Source organism: Polypterus senegalus, chromosome 1 (genome assembly GCF_016835505.1).
Source record: "Polypterus senegalus isolate Bchr_013 chromosome 1, ASM1683550v1, whole genome shotgun sequence".
NCBI lineage: Eukaryota > Metazoa > Chordata > Cladistia > Polypteriformes > Polypteridae > Polypterus > Polypterus senegalus.
The window spans coordinates 258,083,497-258,108,532 of record NC_053154.1 but is presented as its reverse complement, the minus strand read 5'-3'; the positions used below and the strand labels follow the sequence as shown (position 1 = coordinate 258,108,532).

Sequence of the window (25,036 nt, the reverse complement as noted above, 5' to 3'; positions counted from 1 at the left end):
TAATTGGATTTGAGGCTTAAGCCTTCTGGGTACACTACAGCAGCAGGGGTCTGGTAAACCACAAGATTAAACCAAGAATGGCAGATAAAACAGCTAAATACCAGTCATCATTTAAAAAAATGTAGTATTAATATTTCATTTAAATTTTAAATGTAAAATTAATCTGATATTTAGAAACATGCATTCAAATATATCTTGGTAAAAATGACTCTGAAAATGAAATAACTACAAGTTTAAAGTGTATAGATTTATATAATGCTAAACATTCAGGATTAAAATAAAACACATTTTTCAGTTTTATTCTAATTAAAAATCTCTATCGCTGAAACTAATTTAATAAAAGTTAGACAAAAAAGAGAAAAAATGTCAAAGAAAAGTTTTAATTACTCAAAATAAAATTATAAATAATCTGTAATCCCCTAGACCGAGATGGTACCGAACAATTAAATGTACTGAAGTATCAGGAGATATTATAAAACAGGTTAATATAAAACATAGTACTGTATATCACATTATTAGAAGAAAAAAAGCATTCAAAAAATCCACTTCATGGGGATTTAGGCAACTTTTTGAACTTATCTTGTGCAGGAAATTAAATTACAACCCTTACAATAAAGAGTAAACCAATAGGTGCCACAAACAAAAATGATAAAAAAGACTTGAAGGTGTACATGCCAACCTCAGAGGTTCAAACCCAAATGGGATATAAAGGGCCAAATCAAAAAAAAAAAAAAAAAAAAAAAAGTGATTGGTAATATAGGTATGTGCAGTATTGCTTTATGCTATTTTTAGCCACTGGTCACAAAAATAATATTTTTTGATATTTGATGTTTTTACCAGTGGTTTTAGCAATCTAAGATCCACTCCTAGAAGGTTAAAAATGACAAATTTTACACATAAGCATGTGAGGTATCGTTTTAGACTTTTTTTTTATATCTTCATCCTTTAGTAGGGATCTAGCCCTTTATATATCTGTATCAGAAGATGAAAAATTAAACATTTATTTTACAATCAATAGTATTTAAACCATAAACATTTAAACTGAGAAATAATTTAACATTTCAAATATCTGACACAATTATAGAGAAAAGCCAAGCAAAATGACACCTTTTATTGGCTAACTAAAATTTACTTAGCCAATAAAAGGTTTGATTTTGCTTGGTTTGTCTCTACATTTATAATGGCTAACACGGATACAACACCCTAGTACTACTGACACAATTATAAATATTATGTACTTCTACATTATGAAGTATATCATTACATTTCTTATAAACACCCTAAATCACGGCAGTTTATGCTAATTTTCATCATTCAATTAAGTTTTTAGAAAATCTGTACTTTTGTGGGTTTCATGGTCATGGTTGCTGCGGCGGCACTGCAGGTTGGCTGATGACGACCACCCTCCACCCTGACCACTGCATTGAAGTGAAATTTGTTTGATCATTATCCTACCCTTAGATCCACCCACAATGTCCTCAAGTCTGCTGCAATGATCTTCTCACATGCCACTTTGTTGGAAGAGTGTGACAAATTTCAAGTAAACTAAGTGATATAGACGTGAAATCCAATTTACTGTTCAACAGAGCCCCTGAGTCGCAATTTATGGACCAATGCCAGAGGAAATGTGCTTGTTTTGCTACTTTTTCCATGGAAAGTGAATTTGTTGTAATGAACCTTGCAGATAAAATGTACTTTTTTTTACATTATTGTTAAAAAGAGGATTTCATTAAAACCGAGCTTGTTCTAATATAATTTGACCCGCATATTTATTTGCCACATAAAAATGTATCTTACAAAGTGAAGCATTTTATTTTTCATACATTGAAAAAATACATGAAGCCTGTTCTTGTGTTTTAAAATGAAAGTCATTAGGCAAGGATCAAAATGTGAAAACAACACTGTGACTCTTTAATGGTTATATTTTGCTATGACTTGTAACAAATGATGCTCGCAGTATGCCCTGAAATCATCTGATCTGAGTATGTATATGTCCCAATTAAAATGTGAGCAGTATGCTTGCAATCTCAATATGTGGATCAATACTCAAAACAACACTCTTTGCTTAAAAAACTGATGTATTTGGTATATTTCAAAGCTTTCTTTTTTCATGTTTAGATGCCAGCCCCATGACTTATATTTATAACGTACAAGAACAGGCTAGGTATTTTTTAAATTTTCTTAAAAAAAAAAAAAAGCTGCACTTCAGAATAGTTAGTTTCATGTGGCATATTAATATATACCAAGATTGTGAAGAAATAACTTGAAAAGTACTGAACTTATGCTTTATAAAGTAAGAAATTCTAAGCATTCAAGTTTACTACAGTTTCAGTATAGGGTAATTTGGTTTACAGATAATATATCCATCCTACAATTTACTGTACATGGTAAATGGGATTATAGGTTTGCGGGAAGAGACTATTCCAGCATAAGCATATACAAAGCAGAAACCAGCCCTGTTTAAGGCACTAGTGCACTGCGCAGAGGACACCAACGCAAATATCCATTTTCACTAATAGGTTAAATTAATCTGAAATACACTTTTGGGATATGGGAGGAAGACCAGAACACCCAGGGTAATACCCATGCAGCAAACTCTACAAAGACAGTGACAAGAACGTGCATTGGAATCTGGTCTCACAAAATTCAGGCAGGAGTGCTAAGAACTGTACCTAAATGTAACGGCAAGATGGGTTAAAATTTAAATCAACTTTTTTGATCAAAATGTGAACAGAAGAGAGTAACTAAAATGCATTAGTTATTTTTTCGCACTTACACATTTACTCTCATCATGTTACCCACTTTATATTCTAATGTATTCTTACTGAAAGTTCAAACAGCTAGGTGCTAATGACTATGATATGAAAACAATTTAATACTTGTAATTACTAGTTTATGAATTTAAAGAATAAACTTGTAACTGTAGTTATTAAGTAATTTAACAAATGTTAGAGCTCAATGTATTTACAGTAATTGTATACTTACGTTCTAATGAATGCAACGAAACCCAACTAACATATGCCACAATGCAGTGTTAAGACTGGAAAGATGATCCTGTCTTACAGTTAGCTTTGTGCACAACTGAAAAATCCAAGCCACTATTAATTTATTATTAATTATTATTAGTTAAAGTGAGTATAACCTATTTTACACCACCTTTTCTAATCTATAGCTGAAACTTCATTTATCTTGTATGTTGTTTTCAAAGTGTATTTATTAAAACTGTTTATCAATATTAAATTATGCGTTCAAGTCTATAAGAATAGAATAAAAGCTACAACCTCAAAAATTTTAAATTACCTTCTTTTTCCTTGTCACTCCGTGCACAGACGGGGGATCATTCCATCCATCTTGAGAACCTACAATATCGAAATGAAATAAATATAAATATTTTTTGCAAAAATCTAATTAGATATGGTTCCTAATAAACAAGATGCAAATGCCAAAGCAAAAGCAATATTTTCTGTAAAACAGAATAAAAATACACACAAATGTTATAAAATGCTTTATACAGTTTGGAAATATATTATGTGGAACCAGTGGGAAATGAACTGTGAAGTGAATATCCAAAACATGAAAATGTTTTATGGTATACATCATGTCTCATAAGTATGTCATATGTGAGCCATTAAAAAGCAATTCTGATACTCAATGTGGTATTGAGATACTGTAATTTTGATTACGGCAACCAATAAGAATATGTACATGACTTGTTCATACCATGCAGTTGTTAAAGTTTTAAATACAAAAAAAATATTAAAACTAGTATTTTATGAAACAGTAATATCTGCATTCAAATTAAAACTTGTACACCTTCTGTCAATTAAATGGTTTTACATATTACAATACTAGCAGAATACCCGCGCTTCGCAGCGGAGAAGAAGTGTGTTAAAGAAGTTATGAAAAAGAAAAGGAAATATTTTAAAAATAACGTAAGATATCTATCTATATATATATCTATATATATATATATATATATATCTATATATATATATATATATATATCTCTATATATATCTATATATATATCTATATCTATATATCTATATATATATATATATATATATATATATATAGTGGTGGATTGCCAGCATGTTACTCCAGCCCTCACCACAACATGATCATGCCCCAAGTTCCAGCAGGGCATCATGGCCTTTGTAGTGTTTGGGGCCACCAGGCGTCGCTGTAGGGGGGCTCATAGGCTCGCATGTGCCCTATAACCCGGGAGTACGTCATAGTCATGTGACGGAAGAAGCGCGTGCTCCCGGGGTGAAGAAAAGGACTGTTTGCCCTGACCCGGAAGGAATAAGGAATTGTGGACTGATTGGACAGGAACACCTCTGGGTCAGGGTGTATAAAAGGATTGTGGGAAGGCCCAGACAGTGAGCTGAGCTGGGAGGTAGGAGGGCGAAGTGTTTGGGCGAGGAGGAAAGAGTATTGGTTATTATTTGTTATTTATGAGTGTGGAGTGGAGGGTGCTTGGTGCACGGTATAATATTAAAAATAATAATTATTATACTTTCACCTGGTGTTTAAAAGGGTTTTAGTGGGCGACAGAATCAAATAATAGACATGGACATGAATACTGTAAACTCAAGCGCTTTTAATTTCTGAAAAAAAAAAAAAAGCTTTTAAACTGCATTTGAATTCAAAACAGAAACAAAAATATCATCCCTGGTTAAAATTGGGCAGACTTAAAAATAATGTGGTAGTTTAAGTACTTTAAGTACATTTTCAGAATGGTATTGTCTTTAAATAATAATAACCAAAATTTCAACATAAAGAGCAGTTTTTCTTCTTAAAAATAAGTCAGAAACATAAAAGGTAATTTGACCAACATAATCTTTAAACTCTGAGTAACCTTAGCCAAAATTATTTTGTACATTAGGCTAAACAGTGTAATCATTGAACATTTTGTAATTAGATGTAATTAGAATTACTAACGGTCACGGAAGTCCAATGATCCCCAGTAAGAGTCACAAAGTCCACTTTCTGTAATGCATCCAATTTTGCTTGCTTTTCAGTGTGCACAAAACCATGCTTTTATCAAGGCTTAGCTCGGGTAGTTTTTGAAATGAAATTTTCCTCCGATCAGTCGTAGGAACGCGCTTCATTCCGACTCTAACATTTTTGTAGCTGTGATGCGCTCATCAGTGTAATCGATGTACCAGGAAATAATGCATTGACAAAAGTTCCCCTTTGCTTGGAATTGAAAGTGTGATTAAATGCATCGAAGCTTCTCAGCTGTGCTTGTGCTAAGAAAAGGAAAGATTTTAAAAATAACGTAACATGATTCTGCATTAACCGCATATTTTTTCATACGTCCCAAACTAAGGAGATGCGAGGTTAAAATGTATGCGCGCTTCCCGATTCATACTCAGTACATCCACTCTCGGGAATCGAACCTCGGATGTCGGCGCTAGAGGCGAAGCCTCTACAATTGCGCCACAGCGTGTGGCTTGTCTATTTGAGAGTATGTAGATCGGGGTATATATATATATATATTCGCAGCGGAGAAGTAGTGTGTTAAAGAACTTATGAAAAAGAAAAGGGAACATTTTAAAAATAACGTAACATGATTGTCAATATACAGTAATTGTTTTGTGAGTGTTATTGAGTGTTGCTGTCATCAAGGATTTGATTATCATTATTTGTTTCAATCAGAGTCGTATTTGTACGATTCATCGATTCGTTTCTTACTGCATCAATAAACAGCTCGTCTTCCTCTTTATCTGAGATGTGACACACTGCATGCACGGGGTTTTTTTTTTTACACTGTCTTCCTTTAGCGGGACATTCACTTTTTCCACCGTGTGGTTTGTTTCCACAGTAGCTGAACTTATGAATATGCTTGTATGTATCAGACGCTTCATATTTTTTTGCTGCCTTCTCAATTGTGTAATTCGGCTTTTGTTCAGCACTCTTTGGAACTGTTGCTTTTTGTCTGTGCACTGCGTCAGTTCACGTGAGCCGTTTGGTGTTCTTGCATCGAAGGTTCCCAGCTGTGCTGGTGCCATCTCGTGTGATGTCCATGGCTGTATGTAATGTCAGCTAAGACCCGGCACTTAAAAGTTTCTCTCGCAGTTTCCCTGAGTTTGTGCCAAACACCACCCTGACCATCTCATCTTCCTCTGCATAAGCACAGTCCTTCACCCGTGAATATTTAGCAGCAGTGTTTCTATTGGGTTGCCGCTGACGGACGGCCTTATATGGGCAGGCACTAAATTACAATCATCAGCGGCAGCCTGTCTATGAACTTAATTTAAACTTTAGGTTTACACCGTGCTTTGTTTCCAAAGTAGCAGCACTCATGAATATGGTTGTACAGGGAGTGCAGAATTATTAGGCAAATTGTATTTTTGAGGAATAATTTTATTATTGAACAACAACCATGTTCTCAATGAACCCAAAAAACTCATTAATATCAAAGCTGAATATTTTTGGAAGTAGTTTTTAGTTTGTTTTTAGTTTTAGCTATTTTAGGGGGATATCTGTGTGTGCAGGTGACTATTACTGTGCATAATTATTGGGCAACTTAACAAAAAACAAATATATACCAATTTCAATTATTTATTTTTACCAGTGAAACCAATATAACATCTCCACATTCACAAATATACATTTCTGACATTCAAAAACAAAACAAAAACAAATCAGTGACCAATATAGCCACCTTTCTTTGCAAGGACACTCAAAAGCCTGCCATCCATGGATTCTGTCAGTGTTTTGATCTGTTCACCATCAACATTGCGTGCAGCAGCAACCACAGCCTCCCAGACACTGTTCAGAGAGGTGTACTGTTTTCCCTCCTTGTAAATCTCACATTTGATGATGGACAACAGGTTCTCAATGGGGTTCAGATCAGGTGAACAAGGAGGCCATGTCATTAGTTTTTCTTCTTTTATACCCTTTCTTGCCAGCCACGCTGTTGAGTACTTTGACGCGTGTGATGGAGCATTGTCCTGCATGAAAATCATGGTTTTTCTTGAAGGATGTAGACTTCTTCCTGTACCACTGCTTGAAGAAGGTGTCTTCCAGAAACTGGCAATAGGACTGGAAGTTGAGCTTGACTCCATCCTCAACCCGAAAAGGCCCCACAAGCTCATCTTTGATGATACCAGCACAAACCAGTACTCCACCTCCACCTTGCTGGCGTCTGAGTCGGACTGGAGCTCTCTGCCCTTTACCAATCCAGCCACGGGCCCATCCATCTGGCCCATCAAGACTCACTCTCATTTCATCAGTCCATAAAACCTTAGAAAAATCAGTCTTGAGATATTTCTTGGCCCAGTCTTGTCTTGTTCAGTGGTGGTCATCTTTCAGCCTTTCTTACCTTGGCCATGTCTCTGAGTATTGCACACCTTGTGCTTTTGGGCACTCCAGTGATGTTGCAGCTCTGAAATATGGCCAAACTGGTGGCAAGTGGCATCTTGGCAGCTGCACGCTTGACTTTTCTCAGTTCATGGGCAGTTATTTTGCGCCTTGGTTTTTCCACACGCTTCTTGTGACCCTGTTGACTGTTTTGAATGGAAACGCTTGATTGTTCGATGATCACGCTTCAGAAGCTTTGCAATTTTAAGAGTGCTGCATCCCTCTGCAAGATATCTTACTATTTTTGACTTTTCTGAGCCTGTCAAGTCCTTCTTTTGACCCATTTTGCCAAAAGGAATGGAAGTTGCCTAATAATTATGCACACCTGATATAGGGTGTTGATGTCATTAGACCACACCCCTTCTCATTACAGAGATGCACATCACCTAATATGCTTAATTGGTAGTAGGCTTTCGAGCCTATACAGCTTGGAGTAAGACAACATGCATAAAGAGGATGATGTGGACAAAATACTCATTTGCCTAATAATTCTGTACTCCCTGTATATGTCAACCGCTCGCTTCTTATTGTTTCGCTGCCTTCTCAATTATATAATTCATGTTTTCTTTAGTGCTTTTTTGAGCTCTTCCTGGTTTTCTATGTACTGCGTTGATAGTCAGTTCACGTGATTACGTCACACGAAACTCCGCCCCCCACGGCAATCCAGCTCAACTCCATTACAGTATATGGAGAAAAATAGCTTCCAGTTATGACCATTACATGTAGAATTTCAAAATGAAACCTGCCCAACTTTTGTAAGTAAGCTGTAAGGAATGAGCCTGCCAAATATCAGCCTTCTACCTATACGGGAACTTGGAGAATTAGTGATGAGTCAGTGAGGGCTTTGCCTTTTATTAGTATAGATATACATACATACATACATACATATTATATATATATATATATATATATATATATATATACACACACACACACACATATATATATACATATACATGCATATACATACAGTATTTTAAGCATGTAGCACGACTATTAACCATAACAAAAACATGCTCTTGAATGATATGCAAACTGATATGAAACTATAAACAAAAACAGTCACTTCAACATTGATGCCCAATGATCGAATATGTTTAATACAATGTAAAAAATTTGAAAACATCTAATTTCTCAAAGAATAATAATGCTGTACTATGCTTAACTTTCACTTAACTTTGTTTCTGTTACACCAATTTATCATGGATCTAGTATCCTAGCTAGTTGACAGTCACCATGAGTTTTCTCCAGTTACTCCAGTATCTCCTCTCACATTTCTGTGCATTATGAACAAAATTGATTTTTCAAGTACAGTATATACAATGTATGTTTTCACAGCTAAGCTAACAAGGACATGCTCAATAAGCAGTATTAATCATAACTAAAAAGATTTAATTAAATGTAATCAAGCACAATAAATACAGTACAACCTTGTTTATTCATGCCCAGATTAACATCAATCAAAAGTACTTCAAAAAGAAACATACTAGTAAATGGTGCTCTACTACAGTAGCTTGTGGATTAATGTAACCAGAACTGAAAGAACAAACAATATGGCCTGGTAATTAATGCTCTTGGCTTTAAATATTGTGAAAATCAGCTCAATTCCCACTGATAACTCAATGTACGACACTGATCAAATCACTTAACCAGCTAGTGTTCAAGTTGAAGATATATTTAAACAATAGCACATTGAGACATCAAGGCTGCTTTTAATAAATTTGTCCACTAAATTATTATATATAAGTTAAAGGAGGACAAACAGATGCAGAATACATGTAACTGGCTAAAACAGAAAAAAATATCCTAAGAAAATGTTTCACAAACAGAACACAAAACTAGCAAAAAATTACAGGTAAAGTTAAAACACACATAATCTTAATGGTACTGTAAGGAGAGAAAGCACTGGCTTAAGATACCATGGGAAAATGACTTTGTGTAAGTGTCAATATAAAAGTATAATTGGCACTTATTTTCTTAGTGTTTGGTACCTGGTTGACTACAAAGAGTGAAGTTACGTATGTTCATTGGAAACCCACATACATACAAGTCCCTAAATAAAGTAAATGTCTGCTGTTCAGGTCATAAGGCAAGAGGCTTGGAGGTGGATTCAAATTATTCTATCATGGTGTGGATAGGAGGAGAAATGGGGTAGGGTTTTTCTGAAGGAGCAGTATGTCAAGAGAGTTTTGAGGGTGAAAAGAGTGTCAGACAGAGTAATGATTAGGAAGCGGGAAATTGGAGGGGTGACAATAAATGTTGTTCGTGCATATGTCAAGGAGAGGAATGAAGAAGGTCAGATGATAGTGGATTTTGTGAAAAGGATAGACATGGCTGTGGTGAATACGTAGTTTAAGAAGAGGGAGGAACATAGGGTGACGTACAACAGTGGAGGAAGATGCACACAGGTAGATTACATCCTATGCAGAAGAGTCAATCTGAAGGAGATTGAAGACTGCAAAGTGGTGGCAGGGGAAAGTGTAGTTAAGCAGCATAGGATGATGATATTAGAGATCAAGAAGAGGAAGAAAATGAGGCCAGAGCCAAGGTTCAAAATGGTGGAAGCTGAAAAAAGGAAGACGCAAGGCAAGGTTGAGTTTAGGGAGAAGATGAAACAGGCACTGGGTGGCAGTGAAGAGTTACCAGACAGTTGGTGGTGGAATGGGGAACTACAGGAGAGTATACAGAGGAAGAGGATGTCAAAGAAGAACTGGGACAGTTAGAGATGCAGAAAGTAGACAAGAGTACAAGGAGATAAGGCACAAGGTGAGGAGAGAGGTGGCGAAGGCTAAAGAAAAGGTGTATGATGAGTTGGAGGAGAGGTTGGACACTAAAGAGGGAGAAAAGGACCTGTACCGACTGGCTAGACAGAGGGACCGAGCTGTGAAAGATGTGCAGCAGGTTAGGGTGATAAAGGATAATGATGGAAACATACTCACAAGCGAGGAGAGTGTGTTGAGCTGATGGAAAGAGTACTTTGAGAGGCTGATCAAAGAAAAGAACAAGAGAGAGAGAAGGTTGGATGATGTGGAAATAGCGAATCAGGAAGTGCAACGGATTAGCAAGGAGGAAGTAAGGACAGCTATGAAAAGGATTAAAAATGGAAAGGCTGTTGGTCCAGATGACATACTTGTGGAAGCATGGAGGTGTTTAGGAGAGATGGAAGTGGAGTTTTTTAACCAGATTGTTTAATGGAATCTTGAAAAGTAACAGGATGCTTGAGGAGTGAAGAAGAAGTGTACTGGTGCCGATATTTAAGAATAAGGGGTATGTGCACGACTGCAGTAACTACAGGGGAATAAAATTGATGAGCCACAGCATGAAGTTATGGGAAAGAGTAGTGGAAGCTAGGTTAAGAAATGAGGTTACGATTAGTGAGTAGCAGTATGGTTTCATGTCAAGAAATATTCCATTGCTGTGGTTTGCTCTAAGGATGTAGATGGACAAGTAATAGAGGGTAGAAGGAGCTGCATTACATTTTTGTGGACCTGAAGAAAGCATATGACAGGGTGCCTTGAGAGACGTTGTGGTATTGTATGAAGAAGTCGGGAGTGGTAGTTAAGTACGTAAGAGTTGTACAGGATATGTACGAGGGAAGCGTGACAGTGGTAAGGTCTGCGGTAGGAGTGACGGATGATGTTTGCTGATGACATTGTGATCTGTAGCGATAGTAGGGAGCAGGTTGAGGAGACCCTCAAGAGGTGGAGATATGCTCTGGAGAGGAGAAGAATGAAGGTCAGTACGAACAAGACAGGATACATGTGTGTGAATAAGAGAAAGGTCAGAGCAATGGTGAGGATGCAGGGAGTACAGTTGGTGAAGGTAGATGAGTTTAAATACTTGGGATCGACAGTACAGAGTAATGGGGAGTGTGGAAGAGAGGTGAAAAAGAGAGTGCAGGCAGGGTGGAATGGGTGGAGAAGAGTGTCAGGAGTTATTTGTGACAGACAGGTATCAGCAAGGGTGAAAGGGAAGGTCTACGGGACAGTAGTGAAACCAGCTATGTTATATGGGTGGGAGACAGTGGCACTGACCATAAAGCAGGAGACACAGCAGAGTTAAACATGTTAAGATTTGCATTGGGTGGATAGGAATAGAAATTAGTACATTAGAGGGTCAGCTCAAGTTGGATGGTTGGGAGACAAATTCAGACAGGCGAGATTGCGTTGGTTTGGACATGTGCAGAGAAGAGATGCTGGGTATATTGGGAAAAGGATGTTAACGATAGAGCTGCCAGGCAAAAGGAAAAGAGGAAGGCCTAAGAGGAGGTTTATGGATGTGGTGAGAGAGGACATGCAACATGCAGAAGGTAGGACGTTATGGAAGAAGATGATGCAATGCGGCAACCCCTAACAGGAGCAGCCGAAAGAAGTAGTAGTCTGCTGTTCAGGTTTTTGCTTCCTGTATTACTTCCATTCAGTGCCAAACTACTCCGGACTTCAAGGCTTTTATTAATTAATTTTTTAAGGGAATATGACTTGACCTCGAAAATTCATAAAGCAGTGTATTTCTTTAAGGGACAAAAACAGACCAGATATTAACTGAAGTATAAGCTAAAGTTACTGTATATTTACATTAAATGCTGCAACAGTAGTAGTAAGCTGTCTTTATAATGGAATTTTACACTGTGTGTTAGCAGGAAAATATAAGGGTTTAGTGTTGTACTGCAGCTAATCTAATAAATGCTATCTTTATTTAAAACTAAACACTCATCTCTCTTTTCCTAGTTAATAAAGATGATGATCTTTTTTGTTTTTATACATGAGAATGCTGCTGCATGATTTTGAAATAAAAGACTTAATGAGTGATTTTCTCTTTTAGCTTTGACCAGAAGAACTAAGGCTTGTTTTTGTTTCACATATTGTCTTTTTTGGCTGAAAATTCAAAAACTTTTTCAGATGGTCTACACTGCCACCTAATAAAGTCTCCACATAACACTGCCACATACTGTACAGTATAATAAATTACTGCAAAACAGGATGAACACGGCTTTTGTAACAGTAAAAATCTGTCTTAAATACATCACATACAATAATATGAAATAATGACTTGTTGCTTAATAAAGCAAAGCTTTGAAAACTGTTAGTTTCAAAACATACCAGTTTGAAATTCTGATTTTCTCCACATTTTACAAGAAACAAAGCACTAAAAAAATCTGAGACATCCATTATGCAATTAATACAACAATCATTAATTTTTAAGAGCTGAGTTTTGGAACCAGTGTTAACCATGGTCATAATGTTAACCAACAAATTTTTGCTAGATCAAATATTTCCAATTTGAAAAACGTGGAGAAACCAAATTAAGTTAGCATTAAAATGTCAGCTCAAAGTTTAAATTCTTAAATAATAAGGTTGCTCTGAGCACTTTCACCTTCTTCATCACGATTTTGTAACCAAGGGAAGTAGCCTAAAAAAAAAAAAAAGAAACAGAAAGCATATCCGTAGAAAGTTACCATGAAACGTGGAAATAAGATTTTGTCAAGAATCACAAACAAACATTTTTCCAATACTGCATAATGCAAATTTTATGTGTAAATAAAGAATCTATAATTGAACAGAAATATATAAAAAAAAAAAATGACAAAAACTTTGTTTAAAGGTCTGCCACCAACAACACATATTATACATTTTACTATGTGAAAGTATAATTAACCTGGTCACCAAATGCTATGAAAAATATACTAAAATCCAGAAATACGGTAATTGCTTACAGGATGCACAAAGAGAAATCAGGAGATGCTTAATCACCTGCCCCTTTGTCTCCAAAGTTGGACAATAAAATGAAGGGACTGACAGACATCCTTTTACAGCTAAGATAGATTCTGGCTTCACACAACCTACTACTAGGTAAATCAACATTACAAAAACTGAAGAATAAAGAGGGCTTAGGCAGCTGTGATTGATAGTCTAAAACAACGTTTATTACCAAATACTGTATGTTCCCTTAATCAAGGTGGTGTCCAAGAATGTTTATTAGGAATAAAAAAAAAAATTGCTTATTTTCAGCCTAACATTTCATATAAAATGTATGGGTCTCTTTTTTAATGTTCATTTATATAGATATGTGGGCTTATTCTTGTAAATGTTGCTGCACTGCATTAATATGTTTGCTTGAACACTCTCAAAGTAAAGTGCTAAGAATAACTGATTGAACTTTATTACAAAACACTAAATTACCTTTTAGTATAATGTAATGGCGCCATGACCAAAAGCCTGCAAACATCATATTGATCTTAAAGGAATACTTTGCCCAAAAATTACATTTTTTTTTTAAAATGTTACTTACCCCCATGTAGTTTGTAGTGGTGGCTGAGAAAAATTATATATCTCATATTTTGAGAGAGAAATTGCATACTATGTATTCAAACATACCAGGGGCTCTGCAGTGACCAATTCTATGACAAAGGCAAATGGTGCGAAAAATATGCATGGAGAAAAGAAATAGAAATCTCATATAACTCATATGTCGTAAAATCCACATTTCTAAAACCCATTTGTATGGCCAAAACATGCTAAATATGTGCATGTTTTGCTAATCATTTGTAACAAGTTACTTTCTGGAAAAGCAGCATTCAAAGCAAGCAGGAAAGATGTCATTCCTATAATGGTATGGATATGAATTATAGACAAATCTCTTAATCACTGAATGAGGGAGAGAGTTAGATCAATGGCAAGGGAAAAATTAACTAGTGGTGAATGGATTATAATGGTGCAATGTCTTAAAGTGTCCCTCAGGGACAGTGAATAGCTTGCTAACTGTGCTGAACTGACTATTGTGCCCAAAAATGTAACCTGAGCTGTAAGGCAGCAGTGCTAACCAATGCACCACCGTGCCTCCCAGAGATAAAATTACGACAGGCAGCGTTGTCCACATCTAGATCCAGTAATGCTGGATCAACTCATTACATAAAGGAGTCGTCTACAATTGAACTGTTCAAAACAAGATTAAAGACTCATTTCTATTCACTTGCATTCTGTGACCTTCAGTAATATTGATGATTTCCTTATTGTGATTATGTAACATTACTTCTATTTATTATTTATTTCTATTTATGTTATTCATGTTAATTGTATGTTCTATTATTATAAAGCACTTTGGCCACAGCATTCCTATGTTGTTTTAAATGTGCTGTATAAATATTTTTGACATTGACATCAACTGTGTTCACTCACACATCTCATATCTCACAGTAATGCAATCTGCTTACCCTGTCGGAGATTCCACCCTTGTGCATCATGCAGTTCTGTTCCTCTGCATAGGGACAGCTCTTTAAACTAACTATTCTCTCAAACTGTGCATTGAGGGGCCTTGAGAAGTAGAGACAAAATAATTTAACACCAGAAGCACCATAGCCAACTCTAATTGGCACTGTGTCTTTAAATCTTTATTTCATCAGTGTGGATGTCACGTTTTTCCTTCCTCAACTTTTCCTAAATTGCTGCATTTCAAATGCCCATGTTGTTGCAATAGTGAAATTCTATTCAGAAAGCATGATTGATATTTTTTTTCTCCTTACACAAAAGACCCACCACAATCAACACCCACTGAACATTGGTTTCTAGGTGTGAATTGCTGTGTCTCTTCTCTAGCTTGCACCTGAGAGCATTTATATATCCTTTAACCTCAACAAACCCACTTCTTCCTATGTTATCGGCATTACTGAACATTGATTCCCAGAAGTGAATTGCTGTCTGGCTTAAGACTATGAAATAATCAACAAAAAAACTTAACAATCACTCATCAATCATTTCGCTATGCAAGACGAAGGGGAAAAAAATCTGAAAACAGTTGGTGTTCCAGTTATTTTAGCTAGGTTAAAAAAATACAATTGCAATTATTTATTTATTTACACACTGTGGAGTAGGATATACACTGCCAGCATGAAATTTGATGTGAGGAAGGGAGAAGATGTGAAGTGGCACATACTGGACAGAGTGAATGAGCCACAAGCAAATAGCGCAGCGGAGGACAGCAGCTCACTTTCAATGTTTTCACAGATGCAGCCGACTGGAGAATAAATGCAAATGTGAGAATAAATGGTGGGTTTTATTTGAGAAATGAAAAGGCCAATGCAACATGGTACTTGATCATAAATGATGTGTCTTTTAGTAGAAAATAAATATGATTTCAGTATAGCTATCTTTCTCCTCTGTCCACACAGAGACAATACAATATAACTGTACTGTGTACATGAGATGATACATCTGAAATAAACTGATTACATTATACTGTATAAGCAGTGCCTTATATATTTTTTTAAAAAGCCAGTACCATTGTCTTCCTGCGTACACATCATATATTGCAAGCTCACAATACCAACCAACTCTCACCTTTAGGCGGCATTTAATTTGCTAGCACGATAAGAAAAGGCAAAATATGTGCTACAGCCAAGCCACAGTGAAGTACATTTTTCTTTATAATGCATACCAAAACACTTTTTTGATTAGACAATGCTAGAAGGAGAACAACTGAGGACATTGTGTTTCATTTAGTAAAAGTAATTAGTTACTTCTAGATTCCTGTTGGTAGACATTTTTTTCAAATCCATTTTATGATGAAGCAGATATAATTCTAGAGTTTCATGCCAATATGGGATTGTGATATGTAGCAATGTTGAATGAACTTGGAATGAATATCCTTTGAATCACCCTAATAACATTACCGAATACCTCTGTGTGTACTGTGTTGCAGCTATTTATGAGAAAACAAAACTACTGCTTTCTGAGCTAAAATACCTCTGCATCACCCCCTTACCATCCAATGTAGACACTACTTTATTTGTAATCCATAAGTATCTTTCCATCTCTCAAACCCCACCCCCTCACGATAATATCATAAACATTCGATGTTTTGAAATGACGAGGTTGTATATATTGTTATGTCTGCTGTGGCACTGAAAACATGGCAAATCATCTGCATTCTCTTGCAGTGAAACAAAACCTAGCAAGTCTGGAATCAAATTTTGGATAGCTGCTAAAATGCGCAACAAACACACACATACAGTACTATATATTATATACATATTGTGGCAGTGTGGTGTAAAAATCAGCGTATGCTCCCAAACTACACACCCACACACACGTTATATATTATATATATACTGTACATACATACACACACACATATAAACAGTACATAAGATTTGGGAAAGTTAACAAGTTAATTTTTGCAATTATTGTGACACGCATTAAAAATATACTGTCACATGCAGGGCCGGCAACAAGGCAAACTACTTAGGTAGTGCTTTGGTCAGGGTGGCATTTTCATCTATTTTTTTTTTTTTTAATTATGCCACAATAATACAAATAAGTGTACTTAAAGAATTATATCCAGTACTGTATTTATATACTACATTTAAAAAGATTACGAAATACTGTCATTTAAAGGTTTAACATTTTGTATTACATGGTTCACAATGATACACTACATGTTAATACATAGCACTGGTGTTCATTTTCTTGATTTATATAAACTGAATAGGAGCAGGAGAGAGGGAGGAAAGGGGGGGGCAGGGGGGCTTCATGGCAGTCCTGGTACAATGCAAGAGAAAAGTTGCAAAGGTACAAATTACGATCTCTCTTTTATTTCATGTCATGTTTCTGTAAGAAGATCAAATCAATGTCATATCACATAAGTGCCAAATAAGTTATTTTTCAGCGGCACTATAACCAAAATAAGTTGCTAGTATGTCTGTATTTAACTCGCCAGTCTGCCAGCCAGATTACAGTGCTGATATAATGACAAAAATCTACAAAACAGAAGTGTAATGACTACCCATGCCCATGATTCAAGTTTGCAGTATCTTAACTAATTTATGCAAAGAACGCAACATAACCTAGTAAGTAATGCACAGTGTCAGTTTTTAAGTAAGAGCACAGCTACAGAGATATTTTTTATCATGCCAGAAGCTCTAGGTATAGGTAGAGCAGAGTTTTCCAACCATTACATAATATATTATATAACTATTTATTTGGAGAAAGGTCTCACTTGTGAGGTTTAATAAATAAGGTGAGAAAGGTCACTGCTGACAATATTTTCAAACCACCTTTCGAGGCAATTAAGATACTTACTCAAAAGAGATGTACTGTACCCAACTGTAAACAAAGACGACAATTTCTTTTTTTTTAATTCTTTTGGCAATGACGCTATGCAGTGGTCCATATTTAAATAAAAAATAATTATTCTATGTTTAAAAAAAAAAAAACCTTTTATCTTGTTTATTTAGTTTTTTATTTTGATTTCCATTCCTCTGAAATATCTTTCCAAAAGATGTTATTTCAGTTTCTTCTAGAATCTATAAAACCCATATTCAACAAAGTATCTAGAGGGGTACGGTGGTCTATTCCTTATTTATAGAGGTACTGTGAACAAAAACTTTTGAGAACCACTGATGTATGCTAACAGGAGGAGTACAGGAGGACTTAGAAGAGGAAGAGGTATACACCAGCCTCTTCTAGGCGTGAACCTCTGCTCTCTATTCTGCAGATGAGGAATGGCTTCAATTGGCAGACTGTGAGCCTGTGATGTTAGAGAACAGAGTTATATTAGTCAGGGGGCTGGTCCAGCATTGGCTGCTAGAGCTCTGTGATGTTATGATGGCCTTGCAAAGCATTATGGGGGATTGGGAGAAAAAGTTCGGCCACAGGGTGAACTTTCAGGAAAAAAATATAGCAAACAAGTTCACTGGCAAACCCGACAAAGTAGCTGTGAAAAACGAATTTGCAATTTGCTAATCTACATTTATAATTTTATTGAACTAAACTGATTAACTGACAGAAACAGGGGCAGAAGGACTCAAACTGAGCAAAGAACAACCAAACTAAAAGGTGATTAATTCCTATACTTTGTACTGCATTAGGAAGGTCTTTAGGATGCTGAAACAACACAAAAATTACAATGAGCTTATTTTACAGCTTAAATAAAATAAAAATTAAATTCAGAACATATTGCAGGACAACAAATTGCTAAAATAAATTAGTTTCTACAGAGTTTTTATCAGCAGATTAGTACTGACTAAGGGTACACAAAAGTAGATTTACCAAGGCAGTGTCAAATGTTGACTGTATTCTCATAACTGCAGCTATAAACAGAATAAACAATAACTACTAAACATTAGCTGATACTAAACATAAGCTCAAAACAATTACCAGTAAAACTGATGCACTTCTTATCCAGGACCCAAAGTTGTGATGGAAAAGTATCAATTCTTTGTGCACAGATAAAATAAATACAAAAACAATTAAACACATCAAAAATAGGGGAAATGGTGCATATACGTTGATAATGAAGGGTCTGACTGAAAGAACCTAATATAACCTCTGCAATGCAGCATAAATTGATAAGTGTCACCTTTACTATTCTCACCACACATTAACGGTAAGTTTTTTTGAATCGCACTGTTTATGTGCTTGCTTGTCACCAGAAAGTATCTTTAGACATTCACTGTCTTTCCATTCGTCTTATAACACATTCCTTTTGATATGAAAATAGCAACTCAAACTCCCAAGATACTGAACTTATACTTTATGTGGAAGGAAGCTTAAGCTTATCTGGTTGATGAAAAATGTTAAAACCATAACTAAAAAGCATTCACAGTTTGTGTGCATACACAAGAATACATATATATAAAAAAAAAAAAACATTTTATGCCAACTAGAAAAAATACACTGACTGAGAAACATGACAAAGGGCCAATATATTGTAGCAAATTTTCCTGGGATCCATTTGTGAATTGATGTAGAGAGAAAAAAAAACCACAAACAAGAACATCAAAATACAGTGCTCAGCATAAATGAGTACAACCCACTACATTTGTCAGAAAACCTTTAGTTTCCTTTCATTATCAACATTTTCTATGAGATACTGTACTACAAAATACTTCCACAAATGTGGGCCATTGATTGTAAACAAGATTTGTTAATTTGCACACAGAAAAAAGTGATTTTCCTAACAAATTCATTCAAGCCCATGCTGAAAAAATGAGTACACCCCAATTATAGTCTTAGGAGAAAAGCCAAACTTGAGACTACAAAATTCTAATTAACAGGCATTCAACCACAGGTGAGTTTAATGATTCATTTAAGAGGTGTCCAGCAGACAGGCGACTATAAAAGGGCATTGCTTAACAAAGAAAAGCCCTTCCCATTTCATGCTGTCAGCAATGGCTCCACATGGAAGAGAAATGTCAAAAAATCTGAGATAGGAAATCATTACACAAAAAAGGTGAGGGCTACAAGAAGATCAGCAAAGCTTTACATATCAGTCAAAATACTGTAGCATAAGTGATATAAAAGTTTAAGAAAGATGGAATTGCAACCATCTTACAGAGACGTCCAGGCCGTACACAGATGTTAACATCTCGACAGGAGCGTCTTCTGATGAGAAGGGTTGAAGAAAAAATCGGCATGCAAGTTTACTGCAGTTGGCAAAAGCAGTAAAAAGCCAAACTGGAGTGACCATTTCCCATGACACCATACGGCGCACACTGCAGAGGAATGGCATGCATGGGTATCGTCCACGAAGGAAGCCTCTCCTAAAGCCCATGCACAAAAAAGCACGCATAGAATTTGCTAGGGCCCATGCTGAAAAAGATGAAGACTACTGGGACTCTATACTCTGGAGTGATGAGACAAAGATCACCGTTTTTGGAATTAATGGTTTCAAAACTGTATGACGTCGTAAAGGTGAGGATTTCAAAGAAAAATGCATGGTGCCTACAGTGAAACATGGTGGTGGCAGTGTCCTTATGTGGGGCTGCATGAGTGCTGCTGGTGTTGGGGAGCTGCATTTCATTGATGGTATCATGAACTCAACAATGTACTAGTAGCTCTATACTGAAGGAGAAGATGCTGCCATCACTCCGTGCACTTGGTCGTCGTGCACTTTTCCAACACGACAATGATCCAAAACACACATCTAAAGCTACTGTTGCATTTCTGAAGAAGAACAGGGTGAAGGTGATTGAATGGCCAAGTATGCCTCCTGATCTGAACCCAATCGAACACCTGTGGGGAATTCTGAAGCGACAAGTTGAGCATCACTCTCCATCCAGCATCCAGGCTCTAAAAGAGGTTATTCTTGAAGAATGGAAAAAGATAGATGTTGCAATATGTCGCCAACTTGTTCATTCCATGCCTAGAAGACTCGGTGCTGTTATGGGGTGTATTCATTTTTGCTTCAACCAATTTGTGTAAAACTGAAGATTATGTGTTCTAAGTTATATTATTAACCTTAATTTCATGTTATGGAGTTAAACAAGTGTTCAATAAAACTCAGCCTTGTGAACATTTTGGAAATTGTTCTTTTGTTCATTGAGCTACTGATTAAATTCATACTTTTTAAAGGGGGTGTACTCATTTATGCTGAGCACTGTAAGTAACAAAAAGTCATCAAACAACAGCAGTGATCCTGTCATGGTCTAGTTATGTTAATGCAAACCTCACAAAGACCAGCGAGTTCTAAAGCTATTAAAGAAAATGCCAGTTCAAGCAATCAAAAGATTTACTTGCATCAAATTACAATAGAAAATGCTGGCAAAAAGTGGGGGGCTATACTTTTAAAACGTAGAAGACAACAGATGTAATCTGCTGCAAGACGCAAACAAATGAAATGTGTCTTATTGGGATGATTTGTGAATGATCATCTGTGAACACTGTGCAAGAAACATTGCCAGAAGTTTCATATCAGCACTTATCAGAGAAACTGAGTGATCAATAGAACAATCCTGACCTTGTTTTACAAGGAGGGCAGTCATGTCTGAAATAAATGAAGGTTCAGTTTGGTAAAGGAGATATCAGACCTCATCATATAAATAAATGAAGGATTTAACTAGTTCCTAACCCTAACCACTCCTTAAACTAATACAATGTAATTAAAGAAAGAAATCTGGCAGCATCTATTTTAAAGAGAGACAAAATAATATAAAACAGGCTGGAATAAAGAAAAAATAATGGCAATCCTCTTCGAGAGCTTTTTCATGTGGCTACCATAACCTTTCTTTTTTAATCTATTGCTACAACAACAACAACATTTATTTATATAGCACATTTTCATACAAACAGTAGCTCAAAGTGCTTTACATATTAAAGAATAGAAAAATGAAAGACACAATTATAAAACAAAACAAATCAACATTAATTAACATCGAATAAGAGTAAGGTTCAATGGCCAGGGGGGACAGAAAAAACAAAAAAACTCCAGACGGCTGGAGAAAAAATAAAATCTGTAGGGATTCCAGACCATGAGACCGCCCAGTCCCCTCTGGGCATTGCTGAACTATAATCAGAAAAGAAAAACATTCAATAACCATCACTGAAAAAAATAAGTTATCCATTTCTCACAGAGAACAGTATGATAGTCAATGCAACTGAAAAACTTGAATATTGAAGGCCTTGGATGGGAAGGATTGCCATGAGATGTGCACCTCCTAGCTCATGTGGCACATTTCCACAATAGGAGAAAATTTGTGCAATGATGAGAATATCACTATCTATAGCTTCTTCAGAAAATTAATAACATTTCCAGCATTTTCAATAACCCCATAATTAAAACATTAAAAACCTCTGCAGGTTTGGTCCCGAGTGATGCTGCCCATTCCTCCAGCCTCTTAATCTACTAACCTATTGATTCCATTAGGATTTTAAACTCTGATGTCATCTTTTTCTAATGAACTTTAACTTCCTGCACATCACTTTAGAGAGTACCAACATAATCTGAGAACTGTGCTAAATGAAATGGTGATGAGTTGGTCAACTACCAACTGCTAAGTTTCTTAAAATATATTCATATTAAATCCACTGCTGGCATGTTCAGAGGCCTCTGTGCAGAGAAAATTCCTCATAAGGCTGCAGGTCTGAGAGAGATCTCCTCAATCCAGAGAACATCTTCAGAATTTAGAATTGGGCTCTTAAATATAGGAAATTAATAAAAATAGCAAAAAACAATAAATACTTTTTAAAATTAATGCTTATGTGAATTATTAAAATGTAAAAATGTGCTGAAAAAACATTTCTCAAGGAAAACTAATGAATTATATTATTTGCCCGTTCTTTATGGGACCATTTATTATAAATGACAGTCTTAATTTTGAAAGGAACATCCCATGCAAACTAATTTTTAGTTTTTAAACTACATGAGGCATGAACAAGAAAATCCTTTACATTTTTATTACAGTGATATGCCCCAATTAGTTTTATTAATTGTAAAGGTTCAAATTTTTGTTGCACCTTCCTTTACCGGTGAATGCTGGTTTAATAATATAATGTTGACTTGACAATTTGTAGAGAGACTATATAATATTTGGCAATTTAAAAATAAAAGTATGTTCTCTGGGTGGTTAGAATATATTAAATTGAAAATACAGTTATTACACATGAATCAACTCAAGTAATAAATTTTGCCAACAAAAATTTTTTTCAAATATTGCTTATTTATTTGCACTATATAATTTAACATTATTTAACATTTGCCTGAGGGCCTTCTTTTACTGCTGTCTTTTTATCCCCAAATAATGTATTAACTAGAAAGGTAAGTTCTTCTGTTAACTGGTTTAATCATTTAACAAGATGGCCTGTTTCAGCTTTCTTTTTGTAGTTCCACAAACATAAGGTTGTGTTTGCTTTAATTTCCTAATAATATTTATATAGTAGCTTTGCTTTAGTCTCCACTGTGTATGTGTATATTTTTAACTTTAAAATACATTAAATTTGCTTGTTAAAGTTATTTGCTTCCTTGTTCTACATCTGGCGTTCTCAACGTCGGTCCTGGGGACCCCCTGCCGCTGCAGGTTTTTGTTCCAACCAGCTTCTGTTTTTAATTGAACTCCTGGGCTAATTAAGTGAACTGATATTTCCCAAGTTCTGTGTTTGGGGAACAACATATTAATTAGAAAACTAAGTTTGCTTAAAAAACAAAATATTAAAATGTACCAAGCAGTTATATAGGAATAATGTATTTTTTTTTCTTTTTAACAGTATTTTCATCTTGATTTTCATTCTACTTTTCTAGGTGTTCTAATTGTTTAATTAATCCATTATTTACTAATTAGTGGGTCTGACGCTAAAGTAGTTGCAGCCTTTGATTATTCAGTGCTGTTTGCCAGCGTGCCTGCTCTGTTCATTTTTAATTGTCATTATTAAGATACAATGAAGGGGGAAAAACTGCACAGAGAAAGGCCAAAGTACTGTACAATGAAATCAACAAAAGAAAGTTATGCATTTATATAGCAAAACCAGAAATATTTCTAAATGTCTTATAAATGTAAAATCATGCTGCTATGCTTTTCTGAATGTCAAATAAAAGAAAAAAAACCCAGATAATTAAATGAGCTCAGTGTTATCAGGTATTGTCACTGATTGGGAATCTCGTTGGAATAAAAACCTGCAGCCACAGGGAGTCCCCAGGACCGAGTTTGAGAAACACTGTACTACATAGTAGGCAATAAATAATATTGCTACTACAGTATTTGTATTTGTGCATGTTTATAATGAAGCAAATGCTTTATAATACAAATGATAATCTAAAACAGACATCTTCGTACTCAATTTCTTTAAAAAGTAAAATATGCTTGAGTAGAAATTTCAGGCACAGAAACAGCAACATATCTTATTAAACTGAAAGTTACATTAAAACATAAATGGATATATGAAGAAGGGAAACAACAACTATGCCTTGATTGGGAACCACAACTTTAACTACACACCATAAACTGGCAACACAAATAAATGTTAAGCTACCATATCTTGCTTTTGACTTTGATAAGATCAAGTAGGTTGAATAAATCCACAAAATTTTTGAGATCAAAAGGTAAAGGTTTTCTGCACACAATATAGGATTATCAATGTACTTGGCTTTTACAATTTAAGTATGGTGTCCAGAATACGACAGCATGAAAGCTGCAGAGATAGAAAACAAATCCTTCAAAAGGAGATGATGAAGCAGAAAGAGAGAAAATCAGAAAAAACTTGGATGGCTAGTAAAGAACAACAAAAACATTGCCTTTTTTGAAAATGCAAAGAATGGATGGCAAGAACCACCTGTTTGGCAAAGAATTCCTCCAGGATAACTTTGGTTTTAACCACAGAAGGAAGATTCCCTTTTTGATTGGTTAAAGAAAAAAACATTTTTAATGTGGTGATGAAGGAGTAAGTTCAATAAGAAAGAAGCCTGACAGCAAATAAAAAATATTAATCTTGCACATTTAAATGACTTTGAAACTTCTCCTCTAAATTAATGTATTAATATTAGAGAAAACATTACTTTTTTCTTTTTAACACATAAAAGCAAATCATTGTCTAGAATGATTTAAAAATTAAATAAGCATGCAGGGAAGTAAAAAAAAAAATATTCTATTTAGCTATTTGTCCTTCTGAAATGCTTTTGTAATAAATATAAAAATAAAATGAAACATTTGGAAAAGATAGAGTGAAGGCAGAATATTTAACAAATATATTCAAATAATAGGCAAAGAGAGAGCGGCAAAGAGAGAGCAACAATGCTGATATAAATATTATATATGAAACAATTAAAAACAGAAACATGTAAAGAGAATGAATTTTACTTAATTTAAATACAGTGAACATTTTATTTATGGTACTGCCCTAGAACAAGTACAGTTTTTTTTTTTAACACTTGAAATAACCAGGAGTATTTCTATTGCCTTAAT

General features: G+C 35.3%; 1 protein-coding gene across 6 annotated transcripts in view; it reads right to left on the bottom strand.

Annotated features, from left to right (window-relative positions):
* sec31b (SEC31 homolog B, COPII coat complex component) overlaps positions 1 to 25,036 on the bottom strand; it is a 127,391-nt gene that overhangs the window by 10,609 nt on the left and 91,746 nt on the right. For 4 of the 6 annotated variants that reach the window (XM_039772569.1, XM_039772560.1, XM_039772577.1 and 1 more), the window contains 2 exons: positions 12,745 to 12,780; positions 3,301 to 3,359 (listed from right to left, as the gene is read on the bottom strand). In XM_039772569.1, coding sequence (XP_039628503.1) covers positions 3,301 to 3,359; positions 12,745 to 12,780 — 95 coding nt within the window. Of the gene's footprint in view, positions 1 to 3,300; positions 3,360 to 12,744; positions 12,781 to 25,036 lie in introns of those variants that run through there. The other 2 variants (XM_039772587.1, XM_039772602.1) reach the window with 1 other exon arrangement.